The 27,481-nt window shown below is 41.2% G+C and overlaps 3 protein-coding genes across 3 annotated transcripts; 1 reads left to right on the plus strand and 2 right to left on the minus strand.

Annotated features, from left to right (window-relative positions):
- Positions 1-1,024: 1,024 nt before the first annotated feature.
- Positions 1,025-16,845, plus strand: jph2 (junctophilin 2). Its single transcript, XM_058642124.1, has 6 exons — positions 1,025-1,867; positions 3,938-4,748; positions 11,699-11,817; positions 13,112-14,046; positions 15,244-15,344; positions 15,432-16,845. Exons 1-5 carry the CDS (start codon positions 1,489-1,491, stop codon positions 15,322-15,324), a joined length of 2,325 nt encoding a protein of 774 aa, XP_058498107.1. The 5' UTR covers positions 1,025-1,488; the 3' UTR covers positions 15,325-15,344; positions 15,432-16,845.
- An 874-nt stretch (positions 16,846-17,719) lies between these two features.
- On the minus strand, positions 17,720-20,543 carry LOC131468160 (tubulin alpha chain-like). The gene is made up of 4 exons (XM_058642125.1): positions 20,403-20,543; positions 19,210-19,432; positions 18,973-19,121; positions 17,720-18,892 (listed from the first exon to the last, which is right to left on the minus strand). The coding sequence occupies exons 1-4, from the start codon at positions 20,403-20,405 to the stop codon at positions 17,915-17,917; spliced, it is 1,353 nt and encodes a 450-aa protein (XP_058498108.1). The 5' UTR covers positions 20,406-20,543; the 3' UTR covers positions 17,720-17,914.
- A 3,327-nt stretch (positions 20,544-23,870) lies between these two features.
- Positions 23,871-26,461, minus strand: tuba1a (tubulin, alpha 1a). The gene is made up of 4 exons (XM_058644192.1): positions 26,303-26,461; positions 25,317-25,539; positions 25,082-25,230; positions 23,871-24,994 (listed from the first exon to the last, which is right to left on the minus strand). The coding sequence occupies exons 1-4, from the start codon at positions 26,303-26,305 to the stop codon at positions 24,014-24,016; spliced, it is 1,356 nt and encodes a 451-aa protein (XP_058500175.1). The 5' UTR covers positions 26,306-26,461; the 3' UTR covers positions 23,871-24,013.
- Positions 26,462-27,481: the final 1,020 nt, after the last annotated feature.

Here is a 27,481-nt window from a genome sequence, read left to right on the forward strand (position 1 = left end):
CATATGTTTTGTACATAAATATGAGATATTCCTCTGTTTGTTTAAATGGCATAATATATGTTTTCAAGCACCATTTATACAGTAACATAATAAATCGACTGATACAATCTGAAATTTAAATGATTTTATGATTAATTGTACATTTGAAGTCTCTCATATTTTTTTCAACAAACGTGAATTAACCGAAATAAGTGTTTAATGTTAAAAATATATATACACATACCCTTCAGTAATAACATAATAAGATTATTACCATATCCAGCACATGGTATGATAGATACGTGAATGTATACATTACATTACATTAAGTTCTTAATCAACAGGCCTAGAGGACATGCTATAATATTATTTTTGGATATTTGTGTTTGTAATATCCTGAGCCCAGAAATAAAGAGCCTAAAAGCATTTAAGTGCTGGTTAGTTGCAGGAACAAACAAATAAAAGGATAAAAAAAACACTATGGTAATTGTATAGTAATAATTTTTAAAATGTCACATCAATACCATCTTATTTAAATATGTGAGACTAAAAGTATCAGTTGTGATTTTACAAACACAGTATTTATATTATTGTATTATTTCCCTGTTACATTACTACTTACATGTACATGCTATTATCATGTTGTTACTGTACTGTGCCATTTTGTTCATAAACAATTCTTTTCACTTCAGATCGCTTGTGATTATTATTATTTTGTGCTGTTAGATCTTTGAGGTTGCAGAGACGCATGTCCTACTTTATGGCATCTCTTTCACCAAACCTTACAATTCAGTTGAGAATAAAGTGGATTATTTAACAGTAAATGCAGAATAAAACCTGTAGAGAACAGATTGCTGAATGGCATTTACTTCAGTCTTGAAGTGGCAAGACTCTGACATGGTTCCTTGCAGGCAACAGAGTAAGGATTGGGTTGTATTTTTGGAAGTGTGTGCGCGCGCGTGTGTGTGTGTGTGTGTGTGTGTGCGTGTGTGTGTGTGTGTGTGTGTGTGTGCCTTGTTAGGTCTGTTAAAATAGTTCCAACTGCAGCCACTGTCAGGGGATAGCTGGGTGGCAGGCACAGGGGGAGAGAGGGGCTTTTCTCTGTGGCCACCTGGACAAGCCATGTAAGATCCCTGGCTTATAAAATACATTCACAAACAATTTGATTTAATAACCGCTAACTAGCCGCCAAACTGTGCGTCAATTCATTTATCCTGTAGGAGGAAAACTGTGGGACAGATAATGAGAGGAACCGACGAATCCAAAGAGAGGACACTGGAGTAATTTGGATCAAAATCAAAGTCAGTGAAAAGTTTCAAGTGCGTCCTGGAGCCTCATGGACACGCTGAGAAACCCCACAATCCAGCTCCTGAAGAAGAAACCTGCTCAAGTTCAGCACTGAGGTTATCTCGAGACGGTGTTGATGTCAAGTGGAGGTGAGGTCAAACAGGTAACACTCTAAAAACAGCCGCACTTTCTGACCGGTGCGTTATTTGGCCGCGGTGAGGCATGAGTGGAGGTCGCTTTGAGTTTGACGACGGTGGAGCTTATTGCGGAGGTTGGGAGGGGGGGAAAGCCCACGGCCATGGCATCTGCACCGGGCCCAAAGGCCAGGGTGAGTTCTCCGGCTCCTGGAACTACGGCTTCGAGGTGGTGGGAGTTTACACCTGGCCCAGTGGAAACACCTTCGAGGGGTACTGGTCGCAGGGGAAGCGTCACGGTCTGGGAGTAGAAACCAAAGGACACTGGATTTACAGAGGGGAATGGACTCATGGCTTCAAAGGAAGATATGGCATCCGGATCAATGTGGGCAGTGGAGCAAAGTTTGAAGGAACTTGGAATAATGGGATTCAGGATGGATATGGAACAGAAACATACGCAGATGGAGGTGAGTTGTGACTGTGCGTAAAAGCAGTGAAGTGCTCCACCCTTTTGGTAACATAGGTAAAAGTAGAAACGCAGCACGTCTTCATTCAACATTTTGCGCATGTGTTTAAACGTATAACCATCCACACAAACTAGAAATACTAAAAGCAAACGTAGACAAGCAGCGTCACTTAAATGTTAAATACTTAGTTATTAAGTTATAAAAACAATCTATTGAGTTAAAACTACAATATCCCTCCGTGGATTGCCTTAAAATATGCTTACGTGAAGATGTAATTACACACACATACAGGATCATTTCTAAATCAAACAAAATCAAGAGAAAATTGGGGGGAAGCACAAAGCAGTAGCACCCTGATGATCCTTCTGATGTCTGTGAAACCAGAAGAAACTATCACTCTGCTGCTGTCAGTCAAGAGCTGCTCACAGCCTGTGAGAAATATAATCCAAACAAGAATGTTTCCATTATTTAAACTACACCAAATGGGAAAAAATGATGCAGATATTTTACTCGTGTAACATTCAAAGTCATTAGACTAAAAGATTTTGAATGCTGGACCTTTTTTTTCTTTTAAAAGTACTGTACAAAATCAAAACGTCTGAAAGTAGCAAAATAAAGAGAAAATCAGTAACCATCACAATGTTCCATATAAATCATATATCATATTGTGATAATTGGCCATACAACTGATAGATTACTGTTCATGCAATACAATTGTGTTGTGGCTTGTGAAGATGAAGCTACGTTGAACTACTTTCTATATTGTTTTATTAATCCATAAAAATGCACAAATTTATCTGATTGTATATGTAAATGACAATTCTTCAGATTAACTTGTGTTTTAGAAATTTAAAAAAAAAAATCTACATGTAGATTAGAAAAAAATTCAACATTCCCCCCTGGTGAAGTAGCTGTATGAAGTTACTCTAATACATTCAAACTGAGTGAACCACACCTGGGTTTTAATCCCTGAAATCTTGTATGGAAGCTTCTGGGTGGTACCTGAGAACGCTCAGATTCATCCACTTTAACATGGTGGGGGAAACTAAATATATTCCACAAGTGAAATTGATCGTGCCTATACAAGAGCAGTCATTTCCCTCCTCAACAGCTGACTCATCAGCCTGCAGTCCAGTCTACGTGGACGTGTGGTGGGGGATGTGATAGCACCAGATGTCAGGATTTAATAATAGCCCACATGTCCAGTGCCCTCCTGGCCTCACGGGCTGAGGCCTAGCATTCACTATAATCCACACACATGTCAATTTTAGCATGAGTCCAAAACCCAAGATGGCTTGTCAGCGAGGGCATTACTGACTGAGCCTTTTCACACTAAAGATACCCATGACATTCTGACGCGAATAAAAGTATGAGCAGTTTTAATAGGGAACAAACTATTTTCACTCCGTAGATTACAGAAACATGTCATGGATGTAAAATGTAAAAAATGTAGCGGTAAATGCTAACATATTCTAAAGTTAAGGATCTTTATTGTCATTATACAACTGAAATTGCACAACAAAATTGCAAGGTTAGGTGGAGGGTTGATCTGAGCCGCTGTGGGAAGAAACCGGAGACGCCGGAGGAAAGACGCAGGGAGAACATGCAAACTCCACACAGGAAGGTCCCAGACCCAGCACCTACTTGCTGTGAGGCAACAGTGCTAACCACGAAGCCACCGCCAAAGCAAACTATACGAGTCATTAGATCTGACTGTACATAAACCAAACTGTTGAACAAGTTAAGTTTTATGGTGATGTTGCCAAAAATGAGGAAGTTAATGTCTGCGAAAGCAAATACAGCAACTACAGCATGGGATCTTATCTGAAAACCCTTCATGTCCTAACAAACAGTGCCTTATTTTTTCAGTAGAGATATTTCACTCAGTGATTGAAAAAATGTCAGTCACATTCCTCCTCTGGGAATCAGGAACATTGCACCCGCAACACATGCTATTTCAGTCTAGACAAGTAAGTAGTGGAATGAACAACAGACATTGACATCGACACCAGCAACCTCTGATGCTTGGTCTGTGGAGAAAACACAACAATTGTGCTTGTTTTTTAAAAGGTACGTTCCAGGGTCAGTTCACTGGTGGGATGCGGCATGGCTACGGTGTTCGTCAGAGCGTCCCCTATGGCATGGCAGCAGTTGTCCGCTCCCCTCTCCGTACCTCCTTGACTTCCCTCCGCAGTGAACACAGTAATGGGACCGTCCTGCAGCAAGACATCCCCATCATCACCACCACCAATGCCTCAGGTGAGGAGACACCTGTCGCCACCCCTACTCAGCTGGGACCATCCCGTGGAGGCTTTGCCCTCACCCTGCAAGTGGATCCAGATGCTGTAAAACCCAAGAAGAGGGGCCTGTTTAGCAGGAGTGCTCTGCTGGGTAAGCTGAAGAAATCAGACTCGAGCACCTCGCTGTCCAGCCAGAAGAGCAAGATCAGCTTCCTGAGGACAGAATCCGCTCTCAGCTCCAATGCCAGTGACACCAACTCCACCATCAGTGTGGACGAGAGCCTGGCTGGAGGCGAGGACTTTCCCGTGGAGGCCGACATTGATGCCACCACCACAGAGGTCTACATGGGCGAGTGGAAGAACGACAAGCGCTCAGGATATGGAATAAGTGAAAGGTCAAGCGGGCTGAAGTACGAAGGCGAGTGGCTGAACAACCAGAGACATGGATATGGATGCACCACCTTCGCAGAGGGAGGGAAAGAGGAGGGCAAGTACATGAACAACATGCTGGTGAAGGCCATGAAGAAGAGAGTGATCCAGCTGAGGGGAACCAAGATCAAGCACAAGGTGGAGCGGGCAGTGGAGGGAGCTCAGAGGGCTGCAGCCATCGCCAAGCAGAAGGCAGAGATCGCAGCTTCCAGGTAAGAGAAGTCGAGAGGAGAGGTGATTCTCCAAATTCCTAAAGTTTCATTATGTTCATCTGTGTTGAGAAAGACAAAGTGTCTCTTATGGCGCTTTTCCACTACATGTCACTGTTTCTAAAACAGGGCTTTTTTTCTGGACAAAAAAAAAAAAAGAAAAAGGTGAAAACTGAGAGTATAGCCACTTCTCCAGGGACCACTACACCACTGCTATACAGTGCAAGGATGACTTGCTCTTCCATTAGGATAGGTACTGGGTACCTGACGATTATTTTAGTGCCTGCTCTGGCGAGGTTCCAAGCGTGCTGAGCCGATAGTAAAAAGTGGCATTGACAGACTGTCAGCCTCAGATTGGCAGAGAGTGTCGTCACTGCAATAGTCATGAGCATGACGTCCGACACAGGTGCCGCACTGTAGATCAGTTAAAAAGACTTATATAAAATCTCAATATTTAACAGAGGAGTCTGGTGTATTTTAGTGACAGCGCTGCTGAAAGCCTGCGACCATGAGCTGAATCACAACCTGTTCAGACGTATTTGAGTTCAGTCACTGTGTCAGACGGACTCTGTGCTTATGTCAAGGCAGGAAGTACTGAACTAATCTTTTTAATTAACTGATTCTAAAGATTCAAAACAACTGTGTTACTTGTCACTAGTTTGTGCATGTTGCATTTAAAAGGGCCCTGTCCACGTTGATGAGGTACTATAGAGTAATGGAAAACTATGTGCCTGATACCCAAACTGTGCCAAACTGTATAGTGGAAAAGTGCCATCCGATTTTACATGTAGACTTTACATCCAAATACAGAACAAAGGCTAAAGTGACAGCTTGGAGTGACATTGGTTGAACCACAGGAATTTAAATTCACACGCTGGAAATAATACAAGCTGCACCCCTGTTGCTAACTCTAACAAAGAGTGGACTGAGTTTGAAGCTGCGCTGCGTTCAGTTGAAGCTGTGTCTGAATACTGCATGGCTCTAAGTCCAACTTAGCAAAGAATGGCCAATCAGTTAAGAGAGTGACAGGAGACTTTAACCAATCACAGGGCAGTTCAGCAAGAACAGGTGCTATTATTGGCCGTTCCACTACATTTGCTCTGTATACAGGTACTTTCTGCTGCTGCAGCACAGGCTAACATGACCTAGGCTACAAAGAAACTTTAAAAAAGGGAAAGAATAGAGAGTCAGAAAGTACACTCAACATAAAAAGAGGGACTGACTTGAGTCATTTGTTGCCAATTATACCAATTCATCTGTCGGTGGTCACGTGATGAGAGGAGAGCATCAGTTTTTTCGTTCACAAAAGACAGAACGACTCTAAGAAAAAAAACAATAACTATATGTGAAAGCAACAGACAACAAAAATAGGACAGTGCACGTGAACTTCACTTTGTCTTTGACCGTACAAGGCGGTGGTGTTTTTGTCCACAGTCGCCTTCAGCACTTGAAATAAGCTTTGTGTTTACAGCAGCGAGACGTGCACTGATGGACTGCAGACCCTTGGCCCAGCAGATCGAAATCTAAATATTGTGTTCTGAGGATAAGCAGTATATGCGAGTTATGGGCTGGTGTGCATCATATCAATGCTTTAAGTTCACCTACAGCACATCCACAGGCATCTGCAAAAGAGGCGCTAATGAAAGCAAGCAAACACTTAGGAAAACTAAAACTAGTGAAGTACCCATTCCATGTGTGCCTGTTTTTTCCAATATTGCCTGTATTCCTTATCCAAACTATGCCAAAGTCTGCACTGCACACACTGGTGCCCTGAGTGAGTCGCTTGCTAAGTTTAAAGCCTGTCAGGCAACTCGCTGGACAAATATGCCATTCAAAGTCAATTTCATGCTTTAATTTATGATGTTTCAAGTGGGATTTTTGAGTTTTTACATTGCCATATTGGTATTTTTGCTGAAGTTAGCATGATGACAACTTGATGCATGATGACAACAAGTGCCCCCCAAAAACATACAATTTAAATTCATTATTATATAACCAGTGGGGACATGTCACATGACACATCTGTTCCTGGCAGTGGTTTCCTCGGCTTATGATCCCCTGGCAACAGAGTTGAGAGTTAAAAATATGTGGGATGCCAGACCAGGCCTCTTCTCAAGTACAGTGAGTTCAACGTTTGCTGGCATTCAGACGCTCCGTGGACATTGTTCTGCTGCATGGGCTGGCAGACGGGCGTCTCGAGGAGGAGGACCTGTGTGGCAGGACACGGTGTAAATGACGCACACATACAGGGGAGCTGTGGTCACAGAGGAGCCCTGACTAAATATGGACAGGCACACTCATGCTGTATCACAATCACAGGGGAATGTAACAGCTGATTACCCCCCCTCCCCCTGCGTTCAAACCTCCATCTTTCCTGCCTTGTCAAAAACACACACCCAGCCTGTTTTCTTTACTCTGACTTGCACTGGAGCTTTCGTTCTGTCTTTCTTTTCTTACAGCTCTTATTTTGCCAGTTGTAGAATAAGATCACAAGAGTGTCCAAGTAGCATACACACCTAGAAATAAAAACAACGACAACCTCTGTTTTTGTCACCCACCGTAAGCTTCAGCCCCTCTTTTTCACAGCAACGCTTTGAGATCACAGATCTCGGTCCATCTTGCGTCAGCAGTGGTGTCAAATGGTTCCAAGGATATAAATATGACACAGCTCATAAGCAAATGTTTGGGTATAAAGGGCTAGTGTATATATGTACCACACCTAGCTTTAGTTGTGCAGCTTAGGTTACATACTGTACTGCTGATACGAGCATTTTGTGCTGCTGAGCGATCAGCCAGTCGTGACACCAGTAAACAAAGTTCATTATGACTTCAGTGTGCTGTCTGTTTTAACAAGTGTCTTATTTTATGGAAAATAATGATGACATGATCTTTGTAGATATTCCTTGTGGGACCTCTCACCTTATGCGTTTACATGGACGTGTATTTAATTCTTTTTTTTTTACACTTTTCACACTCTCACACACAAACACTCACGTATATAGCACAAGTACCCTCCACGAAGATCCAGTGGCACATGCCAGAATGACAGAGTATCTCTTGCCCTCAGCTGGCTCCATGACAACTGCAGTGTGACAAGAAACAAGTGGTTACAAAACAACATTCCAGTGAAGCTCCCATGAAAAGGAAGACTTCTATTGCATGGGATTCGTGTTACATGAAGATTTATATTATGCGATTGTATATTTGCGGGTGTTGGCTCAGAGACGTGGCTCAGTCCCTTCCTGCAGCGGATCTCTCATGTGTCCTTGGAGTACAACAGACAACTCCTTAAAGGCAGCCCTTAAAGCATGAGGGTTATTTAGGTCACAGTGTCAAATGTCATGCTGCAGAGAAACAGTGGAAAACCGACACTAACCTGGTTTCCGTTGAGATGTTCTTCTATTATTGTAGTTTGTGGAGGAATGTTGTGTTTTCATCTTCAGCCTCGCCTTCATCTCTGCCATTTTTTGCAGTGAAATGTGAGGCAGGAGTGGCCAGTTTTGAGAGATTTTTGCTTGAATATTCAGGTTTTTTATATGCGAATCAAAAATGTGCATTAAAAAGACGCAGATGAAAACATAGATGTGATATTTACAGATTACAAAGGACCACTCTGGCAACTACTTTAATTAAATCCTTTTCTTCTACCATAACATATGTTCCTAATGTCTGAGACTACCAGTAGAACTATATACAAATCCAAGTTTTATTTTGGTAACAAATGATCACATTACTGCTTCCATGTGAAAGGTTGGTGTAGTGGAAGTGTTAACGGTGCTAACACTTTGCTTTTACTGGGTGTCACAATTAAAAGACACCAAGGACACAAAGGTTAAATAATACTTGGATTTAAGGTAAAGGGGTTAGAGTTCGAGTTGGTGTTATGTTGTGGGTTTTGGTTTAACATTTAAAATGTATATGTAAAATATGCAGCTATCGTTTAAAATAGGTATAGGCATATGAACCAGTTGTCTTATACCCCATTTCCTTTACAACATGAACATAATCAGAATTTGCAGGCTGTAAATGAAAATGAAAATTGTGATTACACTGTCTGTACTATTATCAGTAAAGCCAATATTTAATAAATATTTAATAATATTTCTTAATCTCTGATGACATATCATGGTCATTTTATGACTCAACTCAATACATTTCTTTCAGAAAGCCCATACAAACCTGCTTTCACACTAGACAGAAACCATATCTGGTTTTTGCCCACAGTGTAGAAGGTTGTATGTAACTTTGATTTCTGGGTGAAATATGCCGTAGAGTCACAGTGATGACTTTCAGAAGGCGATAATACTGTAACACACTTGTCATCGAAAAACCACTATACAAGATGATGCAGAATGAAAGGGTTATGCTCGATGCCAGGCATGAAAACAGGACCAAAGAGAGTGCAGTGAAGCTTTAGGAAGACTCATTTACCCACCAAGGCTTCTCACTTGGAGACTCCGACACTGAAAAAAGCATGGACCCATGAATGGGACATGACAGATGCATTAGTATATTCTCTTTTTACCAGGTTTACTCAAGTTTAAAGAAAAAACTGCACTAATTTGGGTGCATCATTTTGGATTATCATGACTTCTGGCATCAACATTAGCATTTTCACCCAGAGAATTGCTGCTCACTGGATATTTTCTTAAAAATTCAAACTAGTCTGGCACCATGAGCCATGACACATTCATTTTAAATCACCTTTTCTCCCCATCCTGATGCGTCGTCGTCTGTTCCGTCCGCATGCTTTCTGCGATACAGCAGCTGCAGTTGTTATGATTAATTATTGTTTCAGTCTAATTATGAATGTGTGAGTTTGAGAGACCACAGCTTATTAGGCATTCTTGGAAGAGAAGGTGCTGACTGTGTGTAGACAGGTGGAACTCATCTGTGTCTAAACGAGAACCCCAGGAGCCTCTAATTGTCCCGGTGGGAAGCAACTTCACCACTAAGTCTTCAAGTGGACCGGGAGGCTATTTTCAGCTCAGTGTAAAGTTACAGAATGTCAAGTATCCACAGAGTAATCACAATCAGTTATTCTTCCAGTTCAAGTGGAACGAAGATGCGGCAGCCTTGAATTCTCAGCACTTGGGTCTATAGATGGCAGTGTTGGCGTGATAGTTCTGCTTTGATCAAGACTGAAATATTACAATAACTACTGGTTGGACTGGCGTGACCCTCAGAAACAACACTCATGACCCCCGAAAGGATGAGACCTACACTGATTGTGTATTGAGTTCTTACCCCGGAGGAGGGAGACATCTTAGTGAATGTGTCAATAACTATTGACTGGACTGCTGTGAAATGTGGCACTGATATCCCTGTACTTGTCTGGGTACTCTGGAGTGTAAGGAATAATGTTTGAAACCATAGACGTGGAAGAAAGAGTACGGAAAGTAGCATCAAACACTGTCCTGAGGATTTAATGGTTCAAAAAACTAATTTAAGTTCTTCTTCAATAGAACATGATGTCAAGTTTTTAACTGATGTCAAGTCAAATCAATTTTTTATATATATATATATATATAGCCCAACAACACCAACACAAATTGCCTGTACAGACAGTGACACCCTCTATCCTTAGACCCTCACATCGTGTGAGAAGAAACTCCACAAAGACCCTCGTACAGGGAAAAAAATGTGAGGAACTTCAGGATGAGCCACAGAGGAGGGAGGTGCAGAAGGTATTATCTTTTTCCCCCAGGATCTGAGCTAGTATCATCCAATAGGTGCCTGGTTGCAGGTGATGTGCAGTGACGTGTTTGATTTGCAACTAGAAGACAATGATCATTTTTCATATACAGTCTGTGGTACAGACTAGCACTTTTAAAATTCTGTCTCTGGCGTCAAATATTTCTACAATAATTCCATTTCAACTACACCAAAGATGTATTTGTACCAGTCATGCCGTATTTATAAGCCTACATTTGCTATGTTGTATGTTCTTCAATGTTTTTATACTGAAATTTGAGACTCATATTTGAAACAAATCTGGATTTTCATGATGACATGATCTTTCATCAAAGGAATCATAAACTATTTGTCCAAACGTTTCTATAGCAACTGTATCTCTAGCTGTTCTCTATCTGTTTCATTGTCAGGCTGATTAATATATGATGACAGAACCTCTGTAACTTGCCAACAATCACACAACAGAAAAAAACAAAAAACACCTCTCTTGTTTGCTAATAATACTAACTGACCACATGACCAGCAGACTGGCCTTCAGGCTCTGTGCTCTGATATTTTTGTCAGAACTGTCTGAAGCCATCATTCAAACCCTGCGTTAAATTGATTTGGAAGGTCAGGAATAAGGACAAAGGGAATTAAAACATAAATCAGCCTTATAATATAATGACATCATATTGTGTCTAACACATCGAGTAAAAATGTGCGGATGAACAAACATATTTTATGAGACCTGGGGTTTATTATGGACAACGTTTTATGCTCTCTGAATATTGATTTGCTGCATTTATAATGAACTCTTCTGATTTGACATTATTACATAAAAAATACAGCATAATGAGTTGTGATAGTTCATCTGTTGATTTACTGACTAATCAGTGAAGGCAGGGGTTTCAAATAAATCAAAATAACTTAAACTTTTGGGAGTGTAATGTAAAGTCAAGAGATATGACTGTGAATAATCTGCACATCCTCTGTCTGAGCTCTGCTAACAGAAAAACCAGCGAGAGCGTGTCTTTGTATTTTGATGCAGAATCTTACTACGCAAATGAAGACAAACAACAGGCTTTCTGACATGTGAAGGCCACTGTTGTCCTCTGACTTGTGTGGGAAAGGGAGGGGTGAACTGTTACACGCTGGACCTTTATAAATATGCACACTGTCGTACATCTATGCTATTTAATGTGTGAAACAAATACGACCAGTGTGGTTGTTGCAGTTGTGATGTTTCTTTTATTGTGTTGCGTGTCTTTCCTCTGCAGGACAACCCACGCAAAAGCCAAGTCAGACGCAGCTGAACAGGCCGCTCACGCCTCCAACAGTGAGTCCAGCATTGCCAGGCTGGTTGCCAAAGAGCTCTCCCCTTCTTTCTACCAGCCAGGTCAGTGGAAATCACAATGTCAGACACTTTGAGTTAAAGGCATATACAACTATGCTGTTATATGCTTTTATATTCAGGTTCATAGTTAGTTTTTGTTTTCTATGACCTGAAAGGAAACAAAATCTCTCACCTCATTTTTATATTGGGGATAAAAAATAACACACAAATTAATAATGTGTTCAATCATTTGTTCATTTGTGTTTGGCTATTTGTTCCCTGTTCAGACGTCCAAACGTGTGCTTGTAGATGGTCATAACAGACAGATTAGTTGTATGTGAAAGTCTAAAAAAAGGAACATCCTGTCAGTTTCACATCGAGTCTGGCAACACACTTTCACACACCAGCGCTGCAGCCATTTTTTTCCTGCTTTCTCTCCCAGTAGAGAGTTTTACGGTAAGCAGACATAGCCAAGGCTCGTTCTTTATACTATCTGTCAGAGACAAGGTGGTCAGCGATTCAGAAAGCTGGATAATTGTCAGTATCTATGTCTGCTATGCATTCTTTACTGAACAATCTCTCACCAAGGAGATGGCAATGTAAACATGCATCAAGTGTCAGTATGTGCACCATCTAGTTTATTTTCACTGGGAAAAACAATGGTGCAGTCCTAAAATTTAAAATAAATAAATGCTAAAACACATGTGATTTTCTTTATTCTTTGAAATCCAATGCTTGAAGTTGGCCGGTACTGTCATTTTTGTTTTTTGAGTACCCACACTTCTCACAAGATCACGGTACTCTGTTTAGGTTATCTGTCCAATTCATTATAATATCTATTAAAAGTATTTACGTCCAGTTTTTTGTTATTTTAGTGAAGACTAAATATGTAAATAAATAGATGTTTTGATTCTGTAGTCCAAATTACGGCCATACTCCTTTTATGGTGACATGCAATATCTTTAACATGAACATTTAAGCATATAAGCTCACTTTTATTTATAGCACGGATGGTAACATTTTAAAATGGGAAAATACCAGACCTATATTTCTAAAAAATAATGTGGATATTTTTATTTGTAATAAGAATCTGTAATTTGCATTTGTTTTCATTAATAATTATTTTATTATTCAAATATTTAGTAAGTAAGTAATGTGTAGTCAGCCTGCTTTGTTAGATTGGGGATCATAGTTTCATTTAAAAGGCCTCTTGTGGTTATTTTCTAACTCTAACTGATTGTTGACTGAAAATGTTTACAGTTATGACAATTATAATTGCAAATGTGATCACATACTCTAAAGCACAATGCTTATTATCATTATAGATGAAAATAAATTTAAACTGTCTTACACACAGGTCCAGAGTATCTGAAGAAGAGGCTGTTACAGGAGGCCATGGAGGGCGGTGAAAACATAGACACTGTCATGCATGAGCCACTGTTGGCTGAAGAGGAACCCCTGCCTACACCACCCGAAAGCCCACTTATGAATGAACTGGACAACCTCATGGTTGGCTCATCCCCAGGCCGCACCCCGTCCCCCAGCCCAGGCATCACCAGCAAGGAGGACCCGAAACTCCTTAGTCCCAGAAGCTGGAATGAGGACAAAACCAGTAAAGGTGGTGGCAGTAAGGGAAGCAGTAAACCCAACAGCAAACCCAGTAGTCGCCCTACTACTCCTTCAACCTCCATCTCTGCTTCCACCTCAGCTGCACCCGAAGGAGGAGAGGCCCCCAGCAGTCGAGGCCCCTCTCGGACCCCCAGCCGTCATAGCAACAAGAACGAGCAAGGCTCTGACCTGGAGATCAAGCCCCTTCAGAAGTTTGAATCTGAGTCAAAAGCTCCAGATGTCACTCCCACTGCTGCTGCCCTTGTAAGGAATAGCCTCATCTCTCAAGATGAAGAAGAAGAAGAAGAAGAAGCACCGCACCCCTCGTCCAAAGTGCCCAAATTGCCAAATGCTGTCACCTCTGAGCCCAAAACTACAGAGTTTAAGACTGAAAAAGCTCCATCAGTCCACGAACGAGTCCCCTGTGTCTCTGAGAACCCAGCCGAGTCCAGGGAGGTGAGCAGGATGTACAGCAAAGCAGAGACAAAGCCGCCATCACTGAAACGACAACCCAGTCCAGCTCCTGTCCCAAAACCTCCAGCCATTCTTGAACCTAAATCAGTACTAAAGCAAGTGGAAGCCAAAGCCATCGTTGCCAAAGCAGCTCCAAAGCCTGAAGCTCGACTGAAGGCGCTTGTGTCGACTCAAAGTCGGGAGGTGACCTCAGAGTCTTTTGAACTGGAGGTAAGAAAGTGGATATGTTTAATCCAATATGAAATTACTTAAGACCAGTCAGTGGGTTCGTGACGTTCATCAGACCGAAATATCTGGCCAAATATTTTGAAAAGTTACCACGAAAGGTTTAAAACTGACTGTCATGACCTTTGAGTTGTTCATTCATTTAGTAATTCCATATTACGTTAATTACTTTTCAATTCAGATAATACCTGGTTTATGTCTTTGACTCTTTAATGTTAAATTCAGGATATTTATGTGTGTTAGAAACAACTAAATACCTTTAAAAATGAAATGCATACCTTAAAAACAAATAAGTATTCCTTAAATAATCTGGGAGCATGTGTGTACTTATGTCATCATTTAGCTTTTAGTACCATTGTTTAAGCCAAAGCACTGGCTCACAGAGCTGCTGGCATGATACACAGTATGAGTTTGGTGTTTAAAAACAGTTCTGTGTGAAGCAATAGTTCCATTTAAAGTGGCTTATTTCCAAGCTGTCACGTTGCATTCTGACATCATGTTCCAAACAAGGTGTAAAACTACAAAGGCGTATTACAGCTACGCAAGAATATGTAGTCATCTGGTGGCAAAACTAATTCCCATTGTAAAGCCATGACATTTGAGATCTGATTGGCACCATGACAGTTTGTGCAACTGGACATTCACTGACATCACTTGCAAGCAGGTAGTGTCTATCATACTAGTGTCCACTTCTGTGTCGTGCTTTGTCGTAATTTTTCCTCTAAAAACTTTACAAAACTGACGTCATGTTCTTCTGATAAAGAAACTATATGAAACTAGCGATTGAGACCATTAACACCTCCAAAAAATATTCTCTAATGTTATAAATGAAGTGAGAAGGAGGATCCTTTTACAATAGTCCTCTGTTCAAATACAATTCTTTTTGCAACCAATGGAGACTGTCGTACACCCCCTGGAGGCCAACTACTCCTTCCACATGAACTCTATGTCATTCTAAAGTCATACAACCTTCTAACATTATAACGACAAACTAGAGATTGTCTCGTTATAATGTAAAATGTTTCATGTTATGGGATAATTGATCATGTTATAATGTGTAACTTTTCATGGTATTATGTGATACTGATTCATTTTATGTTGAGAGCAATGCATTCTCCCTGCCTTTTTATTCTCATATCACATGTGTTCCTTTTTTGTGTGTGCTCTTGTTTTTCCTTCCAGGGCCCAAACACCATCATGATCTGCATGGTCATCCTGCTCAACATTGGTCTGGCCATTCTCTTCGTACACATTTTGTCATGAGACATTTTCTATCACCTCAGGTAATGTACAGTGCGTGGCGTTGAAGACGTTAAGTGTGAACGATCTGCTAAAGTCCCGTATAAAAGACAAGTGTTGTTTTGCTGCAGGTCACCAGCAGCGTTGGAGAGGGATGGCAAGGTTTTTCCTCCTCCACAGAGAGGACTACAGACTGGAAGAGGCCACTGAGGGGGAGGAGCCAGTCGGCAGTGGTTCATACAGGCAGCCACAGTTCTTCTTGAAGGTTTTTTTGTTGGTGTGACTGTGTGAAGATCTAACTTCTCTCCGGTGGTTAAGAGGAACTGGTGGATGTTGCATTGACTGAGATGATTCAGTACATCTGGACATGATATTAGTATGTTAAAGTGTGGAGGGAGGTGGGACAGGAGGAGCAAATGTCTTGGTGCTGACACTTTTCTTTTTTTTCTTTTCTTTTTTTTAAAAGAAAAGCTTTTCACTTCATCCTTACATGGCCACCGTAGACTGTGTATGGCTGGCACACACTGGCTGCTGACTCTCAGCAGATCATTTTGTCTGTCACAACTCATTTGTACATTGTAGGCTGAAGGAAATTTGGTCAAAGACTTAATATTCTCTCCACTGTGCCTTATACTGCAGCAGACGTGAAGGAGTTGCGAGCAATAACTGTTAATACCATTGCTTGCATTTTCTGCAATGTCCAAAGTGTGGGTATGTGTGTGTGGTGAGTGTACAGACAAAAACTGTAATCAAAAGTTCTGTAACACTCTTGATTTCACCTTCTTGCTCTTGACTTGTCTTAAGAAAGACTCCAAAGCATCATGAGCTACACGTGGCTGATGCGTCCGGCAAAATCTGTATGGAGTTCTACAATGTGAAATGTTGCATTTTCACTGCATCACTCTGCTACTTTGGCTTTGGAGCTGATCGAGCCGAATAGAGAAGGGAAGAGGAAGCTACCGAGTCGCACTGCTTTTATATGAACTGGTGTTTGTCACGCACATCTGTTTAGCACCTAGGTGGTTTGAAATGAGAGTTGCGTATGTTGTTATAGAATAAGCAAGCAGGACATGAAGGCAATCACTGTATGTTGTAGTGTGTTTACTCAGTCATAAGTAGCAGCAGTAGTTCACATTGTCATGTATGTGTAAGTGTGGAAAATGCTTCCACTGCACTGTATTCAGGGCCTTGTGCTTAGTAGCCAAACATTAGCTCAACTTTTGTATGCATGAGGGCACTTTGTGTGTATGGATGTCCGTTTTTGTACCATTTCTAAGTGCAAATCTTTTCAGCATTCAAAAATATGTTATACCAGTATGCCGTTCTAAATGTATTTATTTCCCAAGAGTCCATGAGAAGTATTGAATGATTTGAACTATCTGTCTTATATCAGAAAAGCACTCTCCAGATGTGCTGTTGGCTTTTAAGAAAGGTTTTTTGCTTAATTTGTTTGCCTTTGAGTTTGCAAATGAACACACAGACCACTGATTATGGATTGTTTTATGCAATTAAAGGGAAATGCACAATTAAAAACAAAAATCTGCACCTTTTTTTCAACTTTAGTCTCATGAAAAACATATTGACCAAATTGGCAAATACTCTCAATAGCTACTAAGTGTAGCTAGTATTTATATAAATATACTGTAGAAGCCTTTTCCATTATATAGCATTTATCTAGATTAAAAAAAAGAAATATTTCTGAATTTGAAAATTAATGTGGTCAAATCTAGACAAAAATCACAACAAAAACATTTACATTTCAGTTTTACTTGATCAGAAGTTTCTTGTTTTAAGTTGTCACTCTAAAATGTTAGTTTTATACATTGCCTAATTGGTCATGAATCATAATTCATTATCTAGAAGAAACCCAGTGTTGTAAGAGCAGTACCAAGTATTTTTAAACACCACCTGTCTGCCAGCAGGAGGCATCTCTTACCCTCCCCTGGGCCAAGCCAGTGAATACCACTCCCTATTCCTACTCTATAATAAACGAGGCCAGTGTCAAGTCTCGATTCTTCTCAGGCAACTCTTTCAACGTACAAATCACACCTTAAATTAGCATAAATGAAATCTGATAGTGGCATACTTAAAAATTGACACTGAAGTCATTCAGCAGTGAACACATGCTACCTGTGTTCAAACTCAACTGCTTGACAGCACTGCCCCCAAGTGGCCAATCAATAAAGGAGCAGCATCAATTGAGAGACAATTGAAGTTAACTCAACTTCTACTCCTTTATCCTTCATGAGGGTCACCAGGGCAGTGGCGCCAATCTCAGCCGACAGAGCGAAAGGCAGGATACACCCTGGACAGATCACCAGTCCATCACAGGGCTGGAATAAAGTTGGAACTCAGAAAAAAAAAAAACATTTAATTCAACTTTAGAATTAACTAATGCATTAAAGACAGGAAACAGTGATGTGGCCAAATTAACTTTATTTTTAAACAATACAGGGCATAGATCAGTTGGATACATCTACTTAACAGTCCTCCACGTCCTCAGAACATGCAGAGCGCTGCTTAGATTAACTTTTTACTGATCAAACATTGGTAACAGCCATCTGTGTGGAACGAGGAAAAAAAAAAAAAACAGACGCAAACCTATCATGTCTGATTAATATTCTTCCCCTTCCTCCTCATCATCCCCAACACTGTCAGTTCCCACCTCCTCATAATCTTTCTCGAGCGCTGCCATGTCCTCTCTGGCCTCAGAGAACTCTCCTTCCTCCATACCCTCACCTACATACCAGTGAACAAAGGCGCGCTTGGCATACATCAGGTCAAACTTGTGGTCGAGTCGAGCCCAGGCCTCAGCGATAGCAGTGGTGTTGCTCAGCATGCACACAGCTCTCTGGACCTTGGCCAGGTCTCCACCAGGAACCACAGTGGGTGGCTGGTAGTTGATGCCGACCTTGAAACCAGTGGGACACCAGTCCACAAACTGGATGGAGCGCTTGGTCTTGATGGTGGCGATGGCAGCGTTGACATCTTTGGGCACCACGTCACCACGATACAAGAGACAGCAGGCCATGTACTTGCCATGACGAGGGTCACATTTCACCATCTGATTGGCTGGTTCGAAGCAGGCGTTTGTGATCTCAGACACCGAGAGCTGCTCATGGTACGCCTTCTCAGCAGAGATGACAGGGGCGTAGGTGGCCAGAGGGAAGTGGATACGGGGATATGGCACCAGATTGGTCTGGAACTCGGTCAGATCAACATTGAGGGCCCCATCGAAACGGAGGGAGGCGGTGATGGAGGACACAATCTGACTGATCAACCTGTTCAGGTTTGTGTAGGAAGGACGCTCGATGTCGAGGTTCCTGCGGCAGATATCATAGATGGCCTCATTATCTACCATGAACGCACAGTCAGAGTGCTCCAGGGTGGTGTGGGTGGTCAGGATAGCATTGTAGGGCTCCACCACTGCAGTGGACACCTGGGGAGCTGGGTAGATAGAGAACTCCAGCTTGGACTTCTTGCCATAATCGACAGACAGACGCTCCATCAGCAGGGAGGTGAAGCCAGAGCCGGTGCCACCTCCAAAGCTGTGGAAAACCAGGAAGCCCTGGAGACCAGTGCACTGGTCAGCCTGAAACAGAAAGGGGGCAGTGATTAAACCATCATACAAACTTTATTAATATTAAGAATATATAATATTAAGATACCCACCAGTTTGCGGATCCTGTCCAGCACCAGGTCAATGACCTCCTTGCCAATAGTGTAGTGTCCACGGGCGTAGTTGTTGGCAGCATCTTCCTTCCCAGTGATCAGCTGCTCAGGGTGGAACAACTGGCGGTAGGTCCCAGTGCGCACCTCATCTTAAGAAAAAAAAATGTTTTATATGGTTATAAAATAGAACGGTACTTAAATCATCCTTGGACTTGACTTAAGAAAATTTACACTCACCGATGACAGTGGGCTCCAGGTCAACAAAAACAGATCTGGGGACGTGCTTTCCAGCTCCAGTCTCACTGAAGAAGGTGTTGAAGGAATCATCTCCTCCTCCTCTGGTTTTACCACTGGGCATCTGTCCATCAGGCTGGATCCCATGTTCCAGACAGTAAAGCTCCCAGCAGGCATTGCCGATTTGGACACCAGCCTGACCAACGTGGATGGAGATGCACTCACGCTGCGGAAATAAAAAAAAAAAATTATTTATGTGAAATTCTTCTGAGGGAGAATATTTGTATTAAAAGAGAAAAAAAATAAAAATAAAAAAAACAAAAAAAAAAACTCAAACCATTACTACCCGTTTGGACATGTGAGGACTAAATGAGGATGTGTTTAGCGCAATCACATTAACACATAATCTGAGGAGAAAGAGGTCTTTCGTGAAAGACCAGACATGCATTCACCATGACTCGAGTCACCTGATGGGTGTTGCAAATTTATTCAAAAAGAAAAAAAAAGAAAAGCTTTCATAAAAAAAAAAAAATAAAAAAAAATAGAGAATTCCACAGGGAATCTGATGATTCAGATGTGCTAATATAAAAGTTTGGAGACCAAGTCTCCTCTCCAAAACATACTTTGACAACTACAGCCGTAAATGTGTCCAACATGAACGATTACAAATCGCCCCCCACCCTCCGGCCCCTGGAAGAATAGACTCAATTTGAAAAGCCTGTGGTTTTCGTTTCACAAAGGCCATGTGTAGATAATGCAAAATGGGCCCAACCCATATTTTTTCTATTTTACTTCCTATGCTTTGGTATTAATTTATCATAATCAATCGATACTGATGAGTCGTTACACATGTGGTAAAAGCGAGGAATATCTCAAAAACTCATTGGCCTTCGATAAGTGGGTCAGTAAGCAGACCGGCAAAATCAGGAAAAGAGCAGCCGTGACTCGACGTGAATTTGGTCTGAGGCCTTACACTTTAATCCGCATAACAGTTTGAACGACATATCAGAAGAAGTCTGATAAACAGTCTGACATATTAACTTTTATTTGGAATTCAAGCTAAAATCTCGACCACGATGGGGGGTGGGGATCTTTTCCATTGCAGCCAGCCAAAGTGCGTAGTGTTGACGAAACACAATATTTTCGGCGAATATTAACAAACAAGTAAAGAAGAAAGGTATTCTGTCATATCTTACCATGTTTCTTGAAGTTAGTTCGGCGGAAATGAAAAGACAAAGACGGAGTTGTCTCACAGTGACGACTATCTGAGTCTGTGTGTAAGACCTAACTGACCGCCTAAAGATGGGAGGACTTTATACTGTCCGGCAGGATGAGGGGGGGGAAACCAGCTGCTGAATCTGATTGGTCAAAAGGTGACATGTGCCCCATTCCTGTTGTTCCTATTGGTTTACAGTGGAAATGCGACCAACTCATCGCGGAAGTGAGGAAACCTGAACCTGGATAACGTAATGGCAAGACTTTTTAACATTTAATAGCTAGTGTGGATGTGTATTACACTTATCCATAATTCATTTGCTCCCCGAAAACGTACATACGATGGTAAATTACATTTTCCTTTCGATAGGTGTGATATAAAATATCCACTTCATTCTTAAAGCGGTAGATGATGACTGACTTCTTCATTCTTCTATAAGATAACCACATTACTTTTTCGATTCACGTCATAACAAATATCTTTAATTCAGTTTACATTGCAACTGCAAGTAATGTATGACTATCCATAATTCCACTCTGAGATTTTAAAAAAAGATTAACTTTGACAGGTCATAATAGAATTACATTTTAGATATATTATGGGGAGTCATAATTTAGTTGCCGTAGATATTTACCATTGAATATGTACTCACAAAATCCATGGTGAAACTGAATGGACCTCAGCTGTAATAAAGTTTGGTTATTTTCATGTGTGATTTTCGTGTTGTAACTAGGGATGGGAATCAGCATCGGTCAGTATCAGTATCGGTCCGATGCTGGTTAAAATCACTGGGTCGGATATAAGACAGGTAAAAATGTAAAGTCTAATACAATCCAAAAATCCAAACACATGTGTCAGTATGCACGGATTGTAAAAATGTAAATAAAAACCAGCAAAAGTATTATCGCTGAGTCATGTTTGGGCTGTTTATTTCTTCTTTTGGAGAGCACAATATTTGTTACACAGTTGGAGGGTTATGTCTTTGAAATGACTCAGCACAAATATGTTGGTAATAGCTTCATAGTTCATAGTAGACTTGTAGTCAAGTCCACCTAAACTGAGACCAAGACAATACCAAGACTAAGACCGGTCTCAAGACATACAACTCTAGTCCAAAGATGGACTAATATTGGTATCAGTAGATACAAAAAAAGTGGTATTGTCACCATCCTTAATTGGAACCTGTCAAAATATCTGCCATGAAAATGGTCACCGTTATGGATATATATCCATGGTAACAGTAGGAGAGTTGCAGGTGTAAATAATCAAATTAATTACGGCTGATTTCCATGTACCTTCCTCAGTATTAGGGTGTATGTTGGCTCACTGTCACACATTGTCTCGACTGAACAGAGGCATTGTTAATGTTATCACTATCACCAATACAGCAATGTTTTACAAACATCTTAAGGATAATTAAAGCAAAGTGGATGCACCTGTGTCACAACAAAAGGTTTGACTACATTTTTAGACAAAGTTTCCAGTTTTAATACACTTGCAAAAACTTCTAAAAGCATATCTCACATCAAATCTATGACACAATGAAGTGTACAAGAAATAGATGTCTCTGAAGCCTTGCAATCAACGATCCAATTGCTGGAGTTACTTTACAAAACAATATTTTTCCTCATAAACATATATTTAACAAGTTGACTGATTTAACAATAGAAATAAATGTTAATATAATGAATAATAAACGACTGGACAACTTTGTAATTGGTTACTAAAAACAGAGATGCCTGTTGAATGTGATATGCTGAAGGTGTGGTGATATGTGGATGCCTTATAACAATAGCATCCATCCATCCATCCATCCATTTTCTACCACTTCATCCTCCACAGGCAGGTCGAGGGTCAGCTGACATAGAGCGATAGGCGGGGTACACCCTGAACAGTTCACCAATCCATCACAGGACCACATATAGAGACAAACAACTATTCAATCATTCACTCTCACACCCTTGGTCAATTTAGAGTGTCCAATTTACCTAATCTCCATATTGCATGTTTTTGGACTGTGGGAGGAAGACGGAGAACCCGGAGGAAATCCACACACTTAGGGGAGAATGGGAGCCATAATAATAACAATGATTTGAACATTTTCGAATTTAAATAGAGAAAATGTACACACACCCAGCTCATTAAATCACACAGACCATGCTGTTAAGAAGCCACCATAAGGAGGTCAGTGGATTCAGTGCACAGTGATGCACATACATGTGTTGTCTGCAATAATGATTTCTGTCTTTTTATTTTACTGTAACAGTTGAGAAAATACCAGGTCTCTTGGAATTATTCTGACAGTAAAGTGAGTGATAAAACATTGCCAGAGGGTTGTTTATATTAATAGTGCACTTAATTTAACATCTGTATGACTCATCATCTAGGAGGATTTAAAAAAAGGCTCAAGCTGTCAACTGTCAGCTTTCTTACTCCAAACCTTTACCACCACTAGGGGGCCCCATTTCCTATAATATAATTTTATGGAGCCAATCCCAGCTGACAGACATGGTGCACCCTGCAGTCTATTGCAGATATGCTTAGATCAGTTCATTATAAAATGTTGATTTCATGTAACTTCAAACATAATGGTTGCCTAAGGTCTTACTATTGTCTCTACAGTAATCTATTATTATTAAAGTTAGTGTGTTTTAGACAGACAGACAGACAGACAGACAGACGACTTTATTAATCCCTTTGGGAGGTTCCCTCAGGGAAATTAACAGCTCCAACGTCCACACACAGCACTGTTAAAATTAGAGTCACACTTTACAGGAGACTGGAAAGAGAAACACCCCAGGTACCAAACACCATAAGATATAGAATAAAATATAGAATAGAATAAAATAAGATAAAAAATAAAAATGACCTATGCTATATATATATATATGTATGTATACATACATACATACATACATACACACACACACAGCACACATATATATATATATATATATATATATATATATATACATATATATTTTTTATATATATATATACATATATATGTATGTATATATATATATATATATATATATATATATATATATATATATATATATATATATATATATATACATATTCGATGGCCTGGGGGACGTTGGTCCTGTACTTTGGGAGGAGCAGCCTGTTGCTGAGGCTTCTGTTAAATATGTTTAATATTCTAACCTGAACTTGTGCATCTCAGCTCAGCAGTAAAAATGAAATCTTAACATAAACAGCCGGATTGGAAATTTTTAGAAATGTGTTTTGTTACATGTTTAAGACTCAAGGGAGAAAATGAGAAAAACGTATATCCTGAGTGAATTTTGCCAAGTCTAAATGGAAAAGTATGACTAAAAGGAATGACTTACATCATTTTAACAGTATTTCAACAATTAGTCACAACAATTACTATTAGATAAACACACACCGGAACATTTGGTTAAATTAATAAAAGACAAAGAACTTTCACATGCTCAAGAACTTTATTGCCTCAAGATGACTTCAGCAACCAAACTGGGGACAATATCACAATACACAAACAAAACAGAATAATTTCTGTTTGGAATGCTTTGAACAGACTCTCTCTTGTTTCACCTCTGTGTCCCTTTAGTATTCTTCTCCTTCCTCCTCTCCCTCACCCTCAATGGAGTCGACTCCCACCTCCTCATAATCTTTCTCGAGCGCTGCCATGTCCTCTCTGGCCTCAGAGAACTCTCCCTCCTCCATACCCTCACCTACATACCAGTGAACAAAGGCGCGCTTGGCATACATCAGGTCAAACTTGTGGTCGAGCCGAGCCCAGGCCTCAGCGATAGCAGTGGTGTTGCTCAGCATGCACACAGCTCTCTGGACCTTGGCCAGGTCTCCACCAGGAACCACAGTGGGTGGCTGGTAGTTGATGCCGACCTTGAAACCAGTGGGACACCAGTCCACAAACTGGATGGAGCGCTTGGTCTTGATGGTGGCGATGGCAGCGTTGACATCTTTGGGCACCACGTCACCACGATACAAGAGACAGCAGGCCATGTACTTGCCATGACGAGGGTCACATTTCACCATCTGATTGGCTGGTTCGAAGCAGGCGTTTGTGATCTCAGACACCGAGAGCTGCTCATGGTACGCCTTCTCAGCAGAGATGACAGGGGCGTAGGTGGCCAGAGGGAAGTGGATACGGGGATATGGCACCAGATTGGTCTGGAACTCGGTCAAATCAACATTGAGGGCCCCATCGAAACGGAGGGAGGCAGTGATGGAGGACACAATCTGACCAATGAGCCTGTTCAGGTTTGTGTAGGAAGGACGCTCGATGTCGAGGTTCCTGCGGCAGATATCATAGATGGCCTCATTATCTACCATGAAAGCACAGTCAGAGTGCTCCAGGGTGGTGTGGGTGGTCAGGATAGCATTGTAGGGCTCCACCACTGCAGTGGACACCTGGGGAGCTGGGTAGATGGAGAACTCTAGCTTGGACTTCTTGCCATAATCGACAGACAGACGCTCCATCAGCAGGGAGGTGAAGCCAGAGCCGGTGCCACCTCCAAAGCTGTGGAAAACCAGGAAGCCCTGCAGACCAGTGCACTGGTCAGCCTGAAAACAGAAAGGGAAACAGTGATTAAAATATGAGTTTGTGATTTAGTTTAACATTTTTACAAATTTTCATTTCAATTTACCCACCAGTTTGCGGATCCTGTCCAGCACCAGGTCAATGATCTCCTTGCCAATAGTGTAGTGTCCACGGGCGTAGTTGTTGGCAGCATCTTCCTTCCCGGTGATCAGCTGCTCAGGGTGGAAAAGCTGGCGGTAGGTCCCACTGCGCACCTCATCTAGAGAGAAAGACAATACAGATATTGCATGAGGCTTTTATTTGCAAATTTTCAATGTGGATTTCCAAAGAAAGATGCTGACTTACCAATGACAGTGGGCTCCAGGTCAACAAAAACTGCTCTGGGGACGTGCTTTCCAGCTCCAGTCTCACTGAAGAAGGTGTTGAAGGAGTCGTCTCCTCCCCCAATGGTCTTGTCACTGGGCATCTGTCCATCAGGCTGGATCCCATGTTCCAGACAGTAAAGCTCCCAGCAGGCATTGCCGATCTGGACACCAGCCTGACCAACGTGGATGGAGATGCACTCACGCTGTGGAGAGAAGGAAAAAAAGTGGTTATACAACTGTAGACTTTCATTCTTAATGTTTTTAAATGGAGGTATGTGAAGTCAAGTAATAGATTTTGAGCAGTTGTAAGTATTCATTAGTACTAATTATTTATTAGTATTATAAGTATTATTGGTTCTTCTGATTGGTGCATTGTGTCACATATTGTGAGGCTATGGACAACGGTCAAGAAAGTGTTTATTGTAACCATGGTCAAAAAGAAAGCTGCATCACTCAGCAGTGTTCATCGCCATCATGAATTATTAATGCCTTGCTCAGAGCAGACACTGCATGTAATCCATTTCCTCTGCGGAGAGAGTGAGTGAGTGAGTTCCTCTGGGTGGAGGCCACTTAAAGCTGGCACTGCTGATTCGCATCCTCGACAGTGGATGCCCGGGGTTTGTATGTCTGCGACTGGCTACAAAATACGTCATAGTCAGCGTTTGGACCGGAGCTTGTTAATTCCGTTCAGTGGAACCCTCTTTTGCTCAATTTGCTCGTCCATTATTGTCCATTTAGTTCCCACGCACCAAACCTCACCCCATAACCACAATATTATATAAATGCATAGGCTAAATACATGTATATGTTGGTTTAACACTTAGCAATTTTGTCATAGCCTAATTGATCATTTATTTTTCCTTCATAATTATCTATTAACGCTCTCCTTTCTCCTCATACCAAACAATCACATCCTTTTTGAATTTAGTAACAGTAAATATGTGTTTATCCAAGGGCGTTTCTTACCATATTGTCGCGTTATAGTCACTGAAGAAGATTCGAGAAGCTCCTTGAAAGATCTTACGAGTCGACTGTTATGGGGTCGATGTAAGAGAAGATGGCGCACACGCCCTGGACACTTGTATTTATGCGTCTGAGGTCCCGGCGCCGGCGCCTGTTGTGCGGCTATTGGTCAAATCACTGTCAGTCTTACGTATCAAAGTGTCTGTGTTATTTTTATTGGATGAGCAGGTCTCCCCGGTACAAACACCGCCCACCAGACCCCACCCGAGCACGAACTCCTCCCGTTATTGTGCTGTAAGCATGGCGCCTTTCATTGTGAAATGCTGCGTAATATCCATCATTTCTGCCAAGTATCACCCTATCTCTATATATATTCCTACACACAATATTCAAACACACTTAACACCTGACATAGCCTGAAATAAGAGGGAATAGAGCAGGTGCAATTTGGAAACATCCATCCTCATGTTTTTGGACATTGGTCTAAATTTCAACCTTACTATTGCCTTTAGCACCACACAATAATTACACATCCCCCACATCGAGGGCAACCTTTTTCTTAAAAAATAAATAATCGACTTAAATGTCCAGTGAGTAACTGCTTCAAGGCAAGGGTCTTACTGTACAGAAGACACCATCTTTCTACAGCAGCCCATACGGCCAAAACAACCATGGGCGGGCATTTTGTGTCTTGAAGCAGAGTCTCACCACTCACATGAAGAAGAAAAACATCCGTAGTGACGCACTTGCAAAAGGGAGGGTTGACTGGAAGACACAAACTGCAGTCTCACTATGTCTTACTAATTCTTATACATGGGCCATTTAAGCATAAAGTTGCTTCAGAAAGGCTAAATAACACGCTGCTGCAGCCTCAATGTTTAACACGGACTATCTACAATCTACAAAAGAACATACAGAGAAGAGACACAGCTGTGACTACCTTCTCCTCTCAGTTTCAGCACCAGCACAACACTACAGTCACACCTCATCCACCACTGAGCCCTGGCACAAAATACTCATGTACATTTATGAATTAATTTTCGGTTAGCTTGTCAAACTAAAAATAAAATGTTAACATTAGGATGATGTGTGTGTGTTTTTTTAAGTTTGTGTGTTATTTTAGCTCTGTTGTTTACAGGTTATCACTGATTCTCTTTATGTGTTTCCCTGTTGGCATTTGAC

The sequence above is a fragment of the Solea solea genome, chromosome 11 (assembly GCF_958295425.1).
Source record: "Solea solea chromosome 11, fSolSol10.1, whole genome shotgun sequence".
Taxonomy (NCBI): domain Eukaryota; kingdom Metazoa; phylum Chordata; class Actinopteri; order Pleuronectiformes; family Soleidae; genus Solea; species Solea solea.

Bases quoted from the DNA above. Each gene is read 5' to 3' on its own strand.
- jph2 (XM_058642124.1), top strand. From the start codon at position 1,489: ATGAGTGGAGGTCGCTTTGAGTTTGACGACGGTGGAGCTTATTGCGGA. The intron at 1,868-3,937 runs GTGAGTTGTGAC...GTTTTTTAAAAG, and splicing joins AGAAACATACGCAGATGGAG to GTACGTTCCAGGGTCAGTTC. The intron at 11,818-13,111 runs GTCAGTGGAAAT...TCTTACACACAG, and splicing joins CCCTTCTTTCTACCAGCCAG to GTCCAGAGTATCTGAAGAAG.
- LOC131468160 (XM_058642125.1), bottom strand. The intron at 19,122-19,209 runs GTGAGTGTAAAT...TTTTTTCTTAAG, and splicing joins CCTGGAGCCCACTGTCATCG to ATGAGGTGCGCACTGGGACC. The intron at 18,893-18,972 runs GTGGGTATCTTA...TTTCTGTTTCAG, and splicing joins TGGACAGGATCCGCAAACTG to GCTGACCAGTGCACTGGTCT.
- tuba1a (XM_058644192.1), bottom strand. The intron at 25,231-25,316 runs GTAAGTCAGCAT...CTTTCTCTCTAG, and splicing joins CCTGGAGCCCACTGTCATTG to ATGAGGTGCGCAGTGGGACC. The intron at 24,995-25,081 runs GTGGGTAAATTG...TTCTGTTTTCAG, and splicing joins TGGACAGGATCCGCAAACTG to GCTGACCAGTGCACTGGTCT.